The 14,196-nt window shown below is 41.7% G+C and overlaps 1 protein-coding gene across 6 annotated transcripts in view; it reads right to left on the reverse strand.

Moving 5' to 3' along the window:
- tox4b (TOX high mobility group box family member 4 b) overlaps nucleotides 1–14,196 on the reverse strand; it is a 98,760-nt gene that overhangs the window by 37,423 nt on the left and 47,141 nt on the right. For 3 of the 6 annotated variants that reach the window (XM_060916989.1, XM_060916986.1, XM_060916987.1), the window contains exon 2: nucleotides 3,393–3,461. In XM_060916989.1, the coding sequence (XP_060772972.1) occupies nucleotides 3,393–3,461 (69 nt within the window). Of the gene's footprint in view, nucleotides 1–3,347; nucleotides 3,462–14,196 lie in introns of all 6 variants that reach the window. The other 3 variants (XM_060916988.1, XM_060916983.1, XM_060916984.1) reach the window with 1 other exon arrangement.

Below are 14,196 nucleotides of genomic sequence, written 5' to 3' on the forward strand. Positions count from 1 at the left end.
GCATGGTGCCTACAGTGAAACATGGTGGTGGCAGTGTCCTTATGTGGGGCTGCATGAGTGCTGCTGGTGTCGGGGAGCTGCATTTCATTGATGGCATCATCAATTCACAGATGTATCGCTCTATACTGAAAGAGAAGATGCTACCATCACTCCGTGCCCTTGGTCGTCGTGCACTTTTCCAACATGACTAAACACACATCTAAGGCCACTGTTGGATTTCTGAAGAAGAACAGGGTGAAAGTGATTCAGTGGCCGAGTACGTCTCCTGATCTGAACCCAATCGAACACCTATGGGGAATTCTGAAGAGACAAGTTGAGCATCACTCTCCATCCAGTACCCAGTCACTAAAAGAGGTCGTTGTTGAAGAATGGAAAAAGATTGATGTTGCAAAATGTCGCCAACTTGTTCATTCCATGCCTAGAAGACTTGGTGCTGTCATTAAAAATCATGGAGGCCATACAAAGTACTAGATGTAGTAGTTTTTGTTGTGGGGTGTACTCATTTTTGCACCACCCTAATTTGAGGAAAACTGAAAAAAATGTGTAATCCAAGTTTATATTATTAACCTTACTTTCACGTTATAAGTTAAACAGATGTTATATTCAACTTTGCCTTAACATTTTGGAAATTGTGTTCATTGAGATATCGTTTAAAATGGTCCTTTTCAAAGGGGGTGCACTCATTTACGCTCAGCAGTGTACATCTGCCTCCCTCGCGTACGTGACATGGAGATTATTCCACACGACTTCGAACCAACGTGGAGTCGAGAAGAGCTGGAAAGACGACAGGATAAGGACGAGTCCGTCGCGTTGGTATTTACGTCATTACTGTCGCGCAATTAAAACGTGCCAGATCAGGCGGCTGGTGGGTTTTCAAAATGATAAACACATGCATGTATTTTTGTGATAAATACAGAGCGCATTTCCCACATAATCCTCACTAAGGTTTCGGACAGCGCTACAAAATGGCGTCCACGCTATATAGTGAGCAGGGAGCGATTTCGGATGCAGGGAAAACTTCCGGCTTGATCACATTCGAAAGAGGGCGCGCGCGACTTTTGACGACGTTGGTCGCTTTGATTTGCGCTGTACGTTTTATTTCCGTCCTACGAAGTCTCGCGCAGGTCTCAGCGAATCTCGTTTACGGCCGTTGCTTTGACATACGGACTGATATATTACATCGTGTATTTCAAACACTCAGAACTTGCTATAGCAGCGACAAAATAGCTGTCAGAAATGCGTTCCGATATTTAATAAAATGAGAGAGAATTTTGATTAAAAAAAAAATTTGCCTTCAGTTCCCCTTTAACAAAGAACCACATCTCAGAACTCGCCGTCATACTGTATATCACCCGCCCCTTCTACACAATACGTCATTAAGAGAGATCAAGTCATGGGCTAATGACAATAAGCTCTTCCTAAATGAGAAGACGACAAAAGGTCCTGACGATCACGGGCAAGCGCCTTGCTTCGAAGACAAGTGTAGAACTGTGCGTTTAAGGAACAGTCCACCGTACTTCCATAATGAAATATGCTCTTATCTGAATTGAGACGAGCTGCTCCGTACCTCTCCGAGCTTTGCGCGACCTCCCAGTCAGTCAGACGCGCTGTCACGCCTGTTAGCAATGTAGCTAGGCTCAGTATGGCCAATGGTATTTTTTGGGGCTGTAGTTAGATGCGACCAAACTCTTCCGCGTTTTACCTGTTTACATAGGTTTATATGACCAGTGATACGAAACAAGTTCAGTTACACAAATTGAAACGTGGCGATTTTCTATGCTATGGAAAGTCCGCACTATAATGACAGGCGTACTAACACCTTCTGCGCGCTTCGGCAGCGCATTGATACGGAGCTCAGACATCAATGCGCTGCCGAAGTGCGCAGAAGGTGTTAGTACGCCTGTCATTATAGTGCGCACTTTCCATAGCATAGAAAATCGCTACGTTTCAGTTTGTGTAACTGAACTTGTTTCATGTCACTGGTCATATAAACCTATGTAAACAGGAAAAACGTGGAACAGTTTGGTCGCATCTAACTACAGCCCCAAAAAATACCATTGGCCATGCTGAGCCTAGCTACATTGCTAACAGGCGTGACAGCGCGTCTGACTGACTGGGAGGTCGCGCAAAGCTCGGAGAGGTACGGAGCAGCTCGTCTCAATTCAGATAAGAGCATATTTCATTATGGAAGTACGGTGGACTGTTCCTTTAAGGCGGGCAATAGCGCCACAGCACTAGATAATCTCAAGTGCAACATTACTTGGACTTGATATAGATAGTGAACTTTCGTTTCACGAACACGTAGAAAAAATATGTAAAAAAGTGGCCTCCCGTATTGCAATTCTAAGGAAAATAAGATCGTTTTTGCCGTTAGCACAACGTAAACAATACTATAATGCCTTAATTCAACCAATCATTAATTATGGTAGTGCAGTATGGTCTGAGTGCGATAAAGAATGTCTAAATCGGATTCTTAAATTACAGAAGCGCGCTGCCAGAGTTATTCTTTTCGCAGGACCGCGAGCATCATCTGTGGAACTGTTTAATAGACTTGGATGGATTCCAGTACACGAACAGTTTAAGATAAACAAATGTGCTCTCGTTCATAAGCGGATTTATGGTAACGTTCCTAACTTTTTAAGAGAGCAACTTGTTCTAAATAGCTACGCCAACAAAAGACGCACGCGCTATGCTGATCTTAATCTACGCTGCCCAAAACACAGAAGGGAGACAGAAGGCGGGCGCACTTTTTCTGTTTCTGCTACCCGCCTTTGGAATACTCTCCCTCTCTCTACAAGGCGAATCGAACAGCTTATGCCCTTTAAGGAATCTCTCAGAGAGCGGGCGTTTTCTGAGCAGCGCCTTTTATATCATTTTGTAATATAGTTTGTTTCTTATTTATATCTATTAATATGATTATCGTATTGTTTCTATTGTAATTTAGTGTAAATAGTTTTTATAGTTTATATTGTATACATTTATTTTAGGGAGGGCCACAAGTTTATTAGCATTGCTATTTAGTGTTACCCTCATTGTAAATAAAGTCTCTCTCTCTCTCACACAGCCTGCTCAAGGTGGGAATCTCGCGTCTTTATCCTGCCTCGCGTTCTGTATAAGTGTCCGAATGCGGAACAGGGGCCTGAATTGTTCTGCTTCGGAGCTGGAATCAATCGACGTGTGTGTAAAAGGGAAAGCCGGCACAGCGGGACAGGGGCGTGACGTTTTTGACACTGAAACGATTTCAACAAACCCTGAATAATTACAGCTTGAGGATCAGGTCTAAAGTGTGGACAATGTGAACAATGACATAGAGAGAAAGAAAGAAAACGCTCTGTACGCAAAAGCACCTCAGCATCCTGGATTTGAAGGGAGTATGTGGAGTGGAGCGGTACCTCGGAGGACGACAGGAAAGGATGGCCCTCTCCACTGATGGGCAAAAAGTTGTCGCTTCCTCCAGCAAACTGAAAAAGAACCCAAAGCAAATTATTCAAAATTGAGAAAAAGGTCATGAAAGGAAAAAAAAAAAAATATCCACTGGGAATGACTTGCATTTTCATTTTTCAGACGTTAATATCTTTAAAGTGCTGATGACACGTTTTTGACATCTTTGGCGAGGTTTTATAACATAAAAAGTAATTCCCGATGATCCATATATTAATTCACGAAGGTGCCTATTTTACAAGTTATGATAAAAAACGCGGCTATTTGGGCAAATTTGACAGGGCTGCAGCACCCAGGAGACGCAAGAGGAGGAGGAGCTATATGACGTCAGCGAAAGAACCTTCCTCCTCACTTACCAGTTTGTTGTTGATGCGACAGGTGTTCAGTTTGTCATTATTAGTATTATTATACATTATTTTTATATATATATATATATATATATATATGAGTGATTCCACGCTTATGGGTACTGAAATGGGGACATGAACTTATTTTTAAAAATTCACCTAAAACCATTTCTTTTTTTACCATCAGGTCACAAAACATGTAATCTTTAATGAATGATATGTTAAAAGATAACTTTAATTTTCTGAGATGTAATAAAAACATATTTATATGCCAAAGTCAGAGCGTAACAGAAGTGTTGTGGACATATATATTCTCAATTTTAACAATGTAGAATTACTTTTTGAAACATAGGAAGGTGATGTTTTAGCAAATATAATTAATAAACATGTGTAGTAGAATAAACATACACATTCTTTCAATAAGATTAACATGGTATAGAGCTAGATTGTAATTAATTTGTAACAGACGCGAGATGGACAATCGTAACAGAAGTAATGTAACAGACATCATTTTGGAACTCATAGGCTTGACTTTGGCATATAAATATGTTTTTATTACATCTCAGAAAATTAAAGTTATCTTTTAACATATCATTCATTAAAGATTACATGTTTTGTGACCTGATGGTAAAAAAAGAAATGGTTTTAGGTGAATAAGTTCATGTCCCCATTTCAGTACCCATAAGCGTGGAATCACTCTCTCTCTCTCTCTCTCTCTCTCTCTCTCTCTCTCTCTATATATATATATATATATATATATATATATATATATATATATATATATATATATATATATTAGTTATTATGCCTTCGCATTCTGTTGCCAGATACTGCTGAAGTTTTCCAGCCCAAAATATGTTCAAAACCCACCAAAATGCACTTGAAACCGCCCAACTGGGCGGGAAACCTCCCAATCTGGCAACACTGCCAGTATTCCGGAGGGGGTCTACTAGTAGCTATGCCGGATCCAAAGACAGTCCTCCTGTCAGAACATGTGTTGTGAAACGACATAAGATAAAGGTACGTAGAGCTATAGATTCTACATGATAATCATAAATGTAATCATAAAGTCGGCGTGATATCAGTCATGTATTTGCTTGTGAAAGCTTGCGGCTTTCATGTAACTGCCGCCTAGCAACGAGAGGCAAAGGGTAAAGAGGGTAGGCTATCATAGATTCTATTCGGAAGAGATCAACACAATTCTAGACTCCCAGAAGAGGAAGAGCTAGCACTAGAGAGTTCACCGGCGTTTTCATGCGCCATTTCCATTGAGTAGAACCAGAGTAGAACAGCCAGTGAACCGCAGCGTGTTCTTCCGCTGACGTCACAACATGGCCGCGAGCCACGGACCCAGTTTTCTTGCGCTGTGCAATTAAAAGTTGGATATTTGCGTAACAGCTTCTTTTCACGTAATTATAACAGAAATCTAACATGTTTGCCATGTTGTATAGTTTATTTAAGAAATTGCATAGAGTCATGTTCGTGTCATCAGCCCTTTAATAGCATCAAAGGGTTACTAATTAGTAATTCAATTCCGATTTGACTTTTCTTTAACTTTAAACTATTTCCTTGACATGTTCTCACGTCGGTAACGGTTTCCCACAGTGCCATTCGACCACCTTCTTGTCGTGGCGCCAGGTGAATTTAGCACTTGCTTCACCGCTGCGTAAATACAGTGAAGCTGAAGCACTTTTATTCTTTAGTCGCTCCAGCTTTCACACCTCCTCACAGGTCCAAAGCTTCAACTTTTCTTCCAACACAACCATCGAATGCCATCACGCTCATCATTTCAAAAACTGCTCACTTGCCAAACGTTTACTGGACTCAAAATCTTCGCTATTTCTACTTTGGATTTCTCATTTGCGCCATGTTGAATGTCGCTGAAAAACGGTGAGCGAGAGCGCTTGCACATTCGTTTTTAAGAATCTACGGCAAAAAACATGACTGTTACGAAAACGGTTCCAATTTTTTCCCCTCATGTTGAGCGCCATGTAGCTGCATTAACAATAATAATGGGAAGAGACCATTGACATGGGGTCATTTCCTTCTTTACAGGTGCTCCTCTGAGACGCTATTTCAGTCCGGATTGGCCAGATCGGCATTTTCCCTCCATCGTCATGTGAGAAAAATCACGGCAAAATTCTTTCCTTTTTATTTTTTTGGCACCAAACCGAGCGCTCATCTGATAATTTTAGTCTGGATACATGTCGCTGATTTTTGATGCAGATGTTGCCTCAAGTTGGGAGGGGGGGCAAAAAAAAAAAAAACAACAGATGTGCATATCACGGGTAAATTCAGGAGTGAGATCAATGTAGTTCTCCTATTTGATATTAAACTTTGGTCAAATATCTGTAACATTCTGCATTCTCTGCAATTTTTTTTTACCTTGCGCAATACCAGAAAAATTCAGTTGAAATCAAGCCGTTTGAGGCGAATTGGTCCGCCTCTGAAAAAACTTTGCATTTGGATTTCCTGGCAAACACTCAGTACGTTTACATGCACATCCAAATCGAGCTAGTCAGTAATCGAGCAAAGGGTCCCAGCAGGGGTGCCAGAGAAATCCAATCCTACATGCACAGTGTTTAAATCGAGCTAGTGTTATGAGGTGCATTGTGCACCCGAGCCACAGGTGGCGCTACACGCCCCATCGTGTTGGTACACTTCCGGTTGTCGTCATGAAGAAGAGCTATTCAAGAGTATAAACAAAGGGACTACGGGCGGAAATTAGCATGTACTGCTATAACCTGGTACAGACATCTGTCCTTACCACAAGGATAATGTTTAATTTGTGCACTGTCCCTTTTAAAAATAAAATAAACTCTAAACTCTCAGAAGAGTGTTTGTAGTTTGTATGTACGAACAGAAGTGTTCCTAATAAAGTGCGCAGCTAAGGTGAAGTGTCATGCCGACCGAGGCTGTCGTGTTTCCCGCTTGTGGTCTCGTCACTTCCGGAAGGGGCAGTGCTGAAGTAAGTAGCTGGACTGCGTGGCTCGATAGGGTATAGTACATGCACTAAGTAGCTCGGCAAAAATCGCAGAATCTAGGTCGTGTAGCTCGATTGCGAGAAATCAAGTTCGATTCAATTTCAGCCTAGCTAAGGTGTTTACATGCCATTTAGAGCTTCGATTTCAGACGAGCTACGGCAGAAATTCGATTTTCTCTATGTGCATGTAAACGCACTGACTGATTTTCGTGACGTCGCGTGCGGGACGCCTCCCTCTGAATCCTACGTCAGCGCTGGTTTGTTTATGAGAAAACGACCTGGGGCCGCATTACAGAAAGTTCCTAACTTGAGAATCTCATCTTATCTGTCTAGTTCCCGTGGCAACGGCACTTTAGGATCATATTTAGGAAAAGGCTATTACAGAACAGCCGTTCCTAACTCTGTTGTCCTATCCTATCTCAAGTTAAGAAAAGTGTATTACAGAAGCATCCTAACTTCTAAAAAAAACTAAAAAATTCTTAAATACCCGTCCTAACTTTAGGATATCCCCACCGCTGTCCTAACTGTCATTTTTACTGTATAAATCAGCTAGTAGTCTACTATTAGACAGAATGGCAGGTATTTTGCTTTTGAGGCGACAACAACAATGTAACCGGAATTTGATTAACTGTGTTCACTCTGAGCATATTAGCCTACATTATATTATATTAGGCTATATATTGGCTATTATATTTTCTATTTCATACAATTACAATAATATTGTTTATATTTATTTATCATCCGATACTGACAGTCCTCGAGCAATCAATGAAGTCGCTGGGACTACCGAAAAGAGACAGTTCTTACCTTCATAGTTTACGGGGCTGACAAGACCCAAGACACGCGTCTCCGCGGGCGTTAACGGAGTTGCTGAGGCCGAACCACCTCCCGTTTTCCTTTGCTCCTTCCCAACCATGACAGCCTTTTTTTTGGTTTGGCTAGTTAGGGTGCTGACTTTTTTTTTTTTAACTGCCTCGGCGTCCCGGTGCACACCAGACACGGCACTGGCTATCCTTTGCCATTCCCTTTCCTTAGATTCTTTAGTTAACGAAGAACTAAATCTCCTGAACAATATATCCTTGGACCCCTCCACTAACGCTACTAACGTTTCAATTTCATCCGGTTTAAAATTTAAAGCCCGTCGTTCTTTGTCCATACTGTTTACGTCTCTTGCTGTCTCGTGTCAAGTCGTCACTTGTAGCAGGGTATTGTTTCTGTTGTAGCAGCTAGCCAGAGATCACTGGACGTTACTTCACGAGACACAGTGTAGCTTTCGTTGCTAGGTAACAGACATTAAAGGCGATCATAGATGTTTCGATCGGTTATTTAGGAATCCTAACTCGAGATAAGATAAGAATCCTAAATGAAGTTAGGATTTGCTTCTGTAATACCAAACTGAAAAGAATCCTCTCTCACAGCTGTCCCATCTTAACTTTTGACTTAAGATAGGAACTATCTGTAATGCCGTCCCTGGTGGTTTTCTGCAAATTTCTTCACCGTTATCAGGTAATTATTAAAATGGTTAACAGATGTATCGTAGGAGGGTGTAGCAACACCAATCTTGATGGGATTAGTACTCATCGTTTCCCAAAAGACCGGACAATGAGAGAGAAATGGGAGCGCTTGGTCTACACAGGCTGTGCACTGAAACCGTGCAAAGCTCGCACAGCCTGCTGGCGCTTCCGCAGGTGACGTCACGAATCTGGCTCCAGACTCCCTTGGGATTTTTCCAGACGCGTTTTGTTATTTTATTTTTTTCTGCTGTAGACAGTAGGGTTGTAACGATACACCCAACTCACGATTCGATTCGTATCGCGATTTTTGACCCACGATTCGATACGCCCACGATTTAAAAAAAAATTTTTTAAAGTAGTAAATTTGACTTATTAACATTTACTTACTTACATTAACTATTTAATAACAAATAATTCATACCACTGCAGAGAATGAGTAATATGTATGCAAAAATGAACAAATGTATATCCAAAGACTGTTTTATTTCTCAAAATAATACTGTTGAGCCGGAAGCTCTGTTTTTTTTCGGTTCTGAAAAAGTCATTTTTCCAAATCGTGTAAATCCGTTAAGATTTTTTTTGGGGGGGTGGCTCTCTCACTGTCTCACTCTCATAGGGCCAATGATTTTCTGTGATCGCGGATAACAGATGGAAATTACAGAATTTTTATGGTGAAACATTGCTCGCGTGTCAAAATGTAACTGCCGCAGAAGGCTTCCGCCCAAGCAGACATGCCTTCAGTGTTGCCAGATATTGCTAACGTTTTCCACCCCAAAATATGTTCAAAACCAGCCAAAAAGCACCTAAACCTGCCCAATCTGGCAACACTGCATGCCTTTCCGGTCAAGTGATTGTGATTGGCTTGTGGCACACCTAGCCAGCCAATGAGCTGCTTGTTTACAGATTCGCTCCCCGCGTCGCAACCAGAATGGCGACCGCTTAAAAGAAATGAATGCTCTGCCAGTGGCGAGTGTGGACGTTGCGTGACTCGCAGAAGATTGTCGCAGGTCGGCGAAAAAACGACTTACTAATAGATATAAAAAAATAAAAGTAAATTTACCGTAAAATACCAAATAATAGCCGAGTTCCAATTAACCGCCGAGTTCCCTTTAACGGCCGGGTGTACGCGTGTGTTGTGACAAATAAAGGCCGGTTCCGAATACTCGCCGGGGTCTAAAAAAAAAAAAAAAAAAAAAAAAAAAAAAGCGTCCGAACGTTCTATCTAGAATCTTGAGGCCCAGCACTTTTCTGGTTTTCTGGTGTTTAAACGATTTTGCATTGCATAGTTTTCTACCGAAACAATATGAATGAATGAATGAATGAAAGAAATTATTTCTATAATACTGTTTACAACATTTTGTTACGTGATAATAAACATGCCATTTCAATGTTATAATCTTGGTCTACCGTAATATTTCTTGAGGAATGCAACTCCGTAACTTTTGACAGATGTCTTAGCCACCCCTTTGGGTATACCCAATGAAAGCCAGCGTGTGTGGTGACATTAGGGGTGTTCACACGGCAACTTTTACTCCGGTGTAGCACCGGGGCTGCCCCGGTAGAGCGTTCACACGGTACAAAGTTATACCGGTGTAGCCCCTGAAAGCTGCTTAAACCGGTGCAAATCTAACCCTGCTCGGGAGGTGGTTTAAGAAATTTACTCCGGAGTAAATGCTAGTTTGCAGGGCAGCACCGATATAAAATGGGACGTCTGAACGCTACAGGGGTAGACTCGCTACGCGTGAGGAGAGTTGATTACATACGGGCATTGCATAATTTTGCATCCTGGTATTTTGCGCTTCCAAAATGGCGAATATCAACAACAACAGAACTGCGTGTCTTCCAGTGTTGCCAGATTGTCAGTTTTAAGTGCATTTTGGTGGATTTGAACATATTTTGGGATGGAAAAAGTCAGCAATATCTGGCAACACTGGTGTCTTCATCCACGTTGTTTTCCCGGCGCTTGATGATGCCATGACAACCGGGAAAAGGAAGTACATTTTCACGCATGCGCATATTTCATTTCCGCATTATTACTATCGGAAATGATAGTAATAATGATAGGAAATGATGATAATAATAAAAGGAAATGATATCAAAACTTTATTACTATCAAAGGAAATGATAGTAATAAAGTTTTTGCTACTATAACACGGTCGCAGAAACTGCCGTGTGACCGCAAGTGGGGCTGCACCGGTGCTAACACGCTTCTCTCTAGTAAGCAGGGTTGTGACGTGTGAACGCTCCACAAAATTTACACCGGTGTAAGATATATCGCAACAAAATACATCGGTGCAGCATCGATGCAAATATGTGCCGTGTGAACAGGGCTATTGAGGACTGCGGGTTTCCAAGGTTGGACTGCTGCTTCTGTTAAACGACCTAAATTGCCGAATGCATGCGTCAAAGCACACACTGAGTTTTATTAAAGACCTGATACCATTTCACTTGCCCTTACCCATTCGGATCTGGAAGACGCTTTACAAAAAAGGTGAGAGCGTTCTAACATGCATTTCAGTCTGCTCGCGGCCAATCTAATCCAAGGGGCCTTTTCAACAAGTAATCTGTCGTGCAAGTTGGGCAGAAGCACGCGTCAGGCAGGCAACATGTAGGCCTACAAGTCAGTAACCTATTCAACTAACTTTCATCCGAACTTTAAGTTTTCTACGGGGTCGAGCCACCGTACCAACTCACTCGGGGAATAGGCTCATATCGGCCAAATAGGGAGACGTCTTGGAGAGAAACGTGATGCAAGATGACAGTATGTAGCCACTGCAGGTCACTTATTTTTCAGCATAAGAAAAAACCCTTTGGTTTGACACTTCGCACCCTAATTATGTTGCTTCAACGTCGCGCCCTCCATGCAATTTCAGATTGACAGACATCGTGAAGCGCAAAGGGTGGAGGCTGCATGGGTGAGGGTGATAGCAAGTGACCATAACTTTGCAGAGTAATTAAATCACAGTGCTGCGCACAGACAATGGTGTGGTTTCTTGATTATTTTGTAAAGCATGCGCTTAACTAGTCATTAACAGGAAAAGGTGTGTGATTTATCCTTTATCCACCCCGACTGTGCCATGCGAAGATGCATTCTGCGTCTTCAAAATTCCCCGAAGTCGGCACCGTGCTATCTGTAATCTAACTCTAAACAAACTGTAAGTTATACTGGTTAAAAGTAGGCCTATCTGAGAATGATTTTTTTCCCCGTTTTGAGGTAGATTTTGGGGAAGGTGTTTGTGAAGAAGGAATTAATCGCCTGTTCCAAATAGCCGCCTAGTCTCTAATACGCGCCGGGTCTCTTACGTGATTGAGACAAATAATCGCCCGGGCTATTATTTGGTATTTTACGGTAAGTAAGTTTAAAATGTAATTTAAATAAAAAGTAAAGTATTCATAAATTGAAGTTTGGAAGCGCCTCTGTTTTTGGGCTGAGGAGAAGTTTGAAAGGGTGTACCGCGATTCTGCCTTCTTGTATCGCGATTTCGATATGCATATCGTTACAGCCCTAGTAGACAGATGGCCTTGTGCACAATTACCCTTCTGGATGAGTGTGTAAAGGGACATACTTTCATATATATAAAAAATGAAATTGGTCCAGGATATGCACTTTAATGGCATTTAGCAGACGCTCTTATCCAAAGTGATGTACAGCATACCCAGAGCAGCCTGGGGAGCAGTTGAGGGTTCGGTGCCTTGCTTAAGGGCACTTCAGCCATTCCTGCTGGTCCAGAGAATCGAACCGGCGACCTTTTGGTCCCAAAGCTGCTTCTCTAACCATTAGGACAGTGTTTCTCAACCACTGGGCCACAAATGTTTTTCAAGTTGAAGCCAATTTTTACTCGTAGCAGGGTACAACTGCGAGGCTGCATCTGACGTCACATCCGCCTCATGAAGCGACGGTCACACAGCAGCTTGCAGTGCTTTGTGATGGGTTATCGATGAAAATGAGGCATTTTGGTGGCGATGCTTAGCGATATACATGTGAGCTAAAAGTCGGGGTCACGCCTCTGCGCACTCGAGTCTGGCGCAGCTCAAGCGGCCACGCTCGCTCATGGAGTGCGTTGCACGTGAGCTTGGGACCCAGTCATTATGGGAAACACGTGATTCTGATCAGCACACACAGATACGGAACCTTCACAGAGATTTTGCCAAGTATTATAATCACGGTCACGTTTGTTTCTAATGCTGTTTAAATACTCTGCTTTATGATCCTGCTTTCTGTTTTTGTAAATGTCACGCCTGCTAATAAACACTCTTCCTGCATTTACAGTTGTGGTCAGAAGTTTACATACAGTGACATGAATGTCATCTTGGATATGAATGTCCTGGCAATATTTGGGCTTTCAGGAATTTCCTTGAACTGCTCTTTTTCTGTGGCAGAATGATTGTCCAGCATACAGCTTAAAAAAAAAAAAAAAACACACTAGAATTTGGTGCACAAGTTAATTTTCTTTTGGGTTTTCTGAAATCAACACAGGGTCAGAATTCTACATACCCGGTCAAAAATATACATACAGCACACCTAATATACTCAGCAAAAATAAAAACTTGACACTCATTATTTTTCAAATAGTGTTTAGAAACTTTTCTTGAAAGTAGGCTTGGGCGGTATGGTGAAAATATCGTGTACCGCGGTACGAAAAAATACCGCCGATATATTTTTAATACCGTCAAAAATAAATATATTTGTATTTTTATCCAACTTACTTGAAACGACTGTAATGTCCTTTTATTATAGTACAACCGTCTCTGGTACAGCGTGCGCACGCCACTAGATGGCAGTTTGCGGGTCAATAGCAAAGATTCTAGAATCTTTGGTTAACAGGCAGCAGCGACAGTTGGCCCAGTCAGTGCGTGAGGATGGCGACTGCAAATGATGGCGGTGCAGAATTAGTCAAAAAGGCCAATGCCTCAGCCGTTGTCTGGGAGCATTTTGGTTTTCTGCCGAATGATAAAGGTGAGCCGAGCGGCGCGTGCACAGGCACAACTGTCAGTATATGCGCAAGAGGACACAATCCATGCTGAAGAAAACCCGCTTGAATGGTGGAAACTGAATGAAACACGTTTGCCAATGATGTCAAAAGTTGCCCGCAAATTCCTCTGCATATGCGCGACAAGCGCTGCATCTGAGCGCGTATTCAGTACAGCAGGAAATACGGTCACACCACAGCGTTGCCAACTGAAGCCAGATAAAGTAAACATGCTGGTGTTCTTGGCAAAGAATGTTTGATAGAAATTAAGAATTGCTTGTGGCCTACCACTACCAGAAATGTAAATTTAAGTTAGCGAATTATTTTCATTTAGGCTACTGGGAGCATGGGGCCCCGTGTATGGTTTCTGTTCATGTTTGTTGTTTCTGCCTTGGATTGGCTATTGCACTGAATTGCATTATGTTTCGAGTTCTCTCCAATCACTCAGCTAAGGATGCTAACCCGTTTGCTTTGCATAAAGAGGCTTTTAGTGCATTCCTAATTTTCTTCTAAATGGGCACAGCCTACTAGCAGCCCGAAATAGCTTGATTTCATTACTTGTATAGCCTATTTGCCTGTTTGAGTGGAAAAAGCTACCTGTTATTGCTTGAATTAGGCAAATCATTTTCTTTTGATTTACAAAAGATGTGATTTGAACTCACATGCAATGTTTTGTTTTCTGCTGGCTTTGTTGGCGTTTGCACTTCTTATTTTTATTAATGTGTTTTTATTTCCAACATTAATATAGGCCTACTTGATTGCTTGGCACTGAGTTCAAAAACATGTCATCCTGGCAGTTTAAATAAATGTCTTTAAACATTTCAACTGTTTCTCATCTCATTATCTTTAGCCGCTTTATCCTGTTTTAGAATATCAAATACAGAATATCTAAAACAGAATAGATAAAAAATAGAATAACAAAGAAACAATTACTATAGAAT

This window comes from Neoarius graeffei, chromosome 3, assembly GCF_027579695.1.
Source record: "Neoarius graeffei isolate fNeoGra1 chromosome 3, fNeoGra1.pri, whole genome shotgun sequence".
NCBI lineage: Eukaryota > Metazoa > Chordata > Actinopteri > Siluriformes > Ariidae > Neoarius > Neoarius graeffei.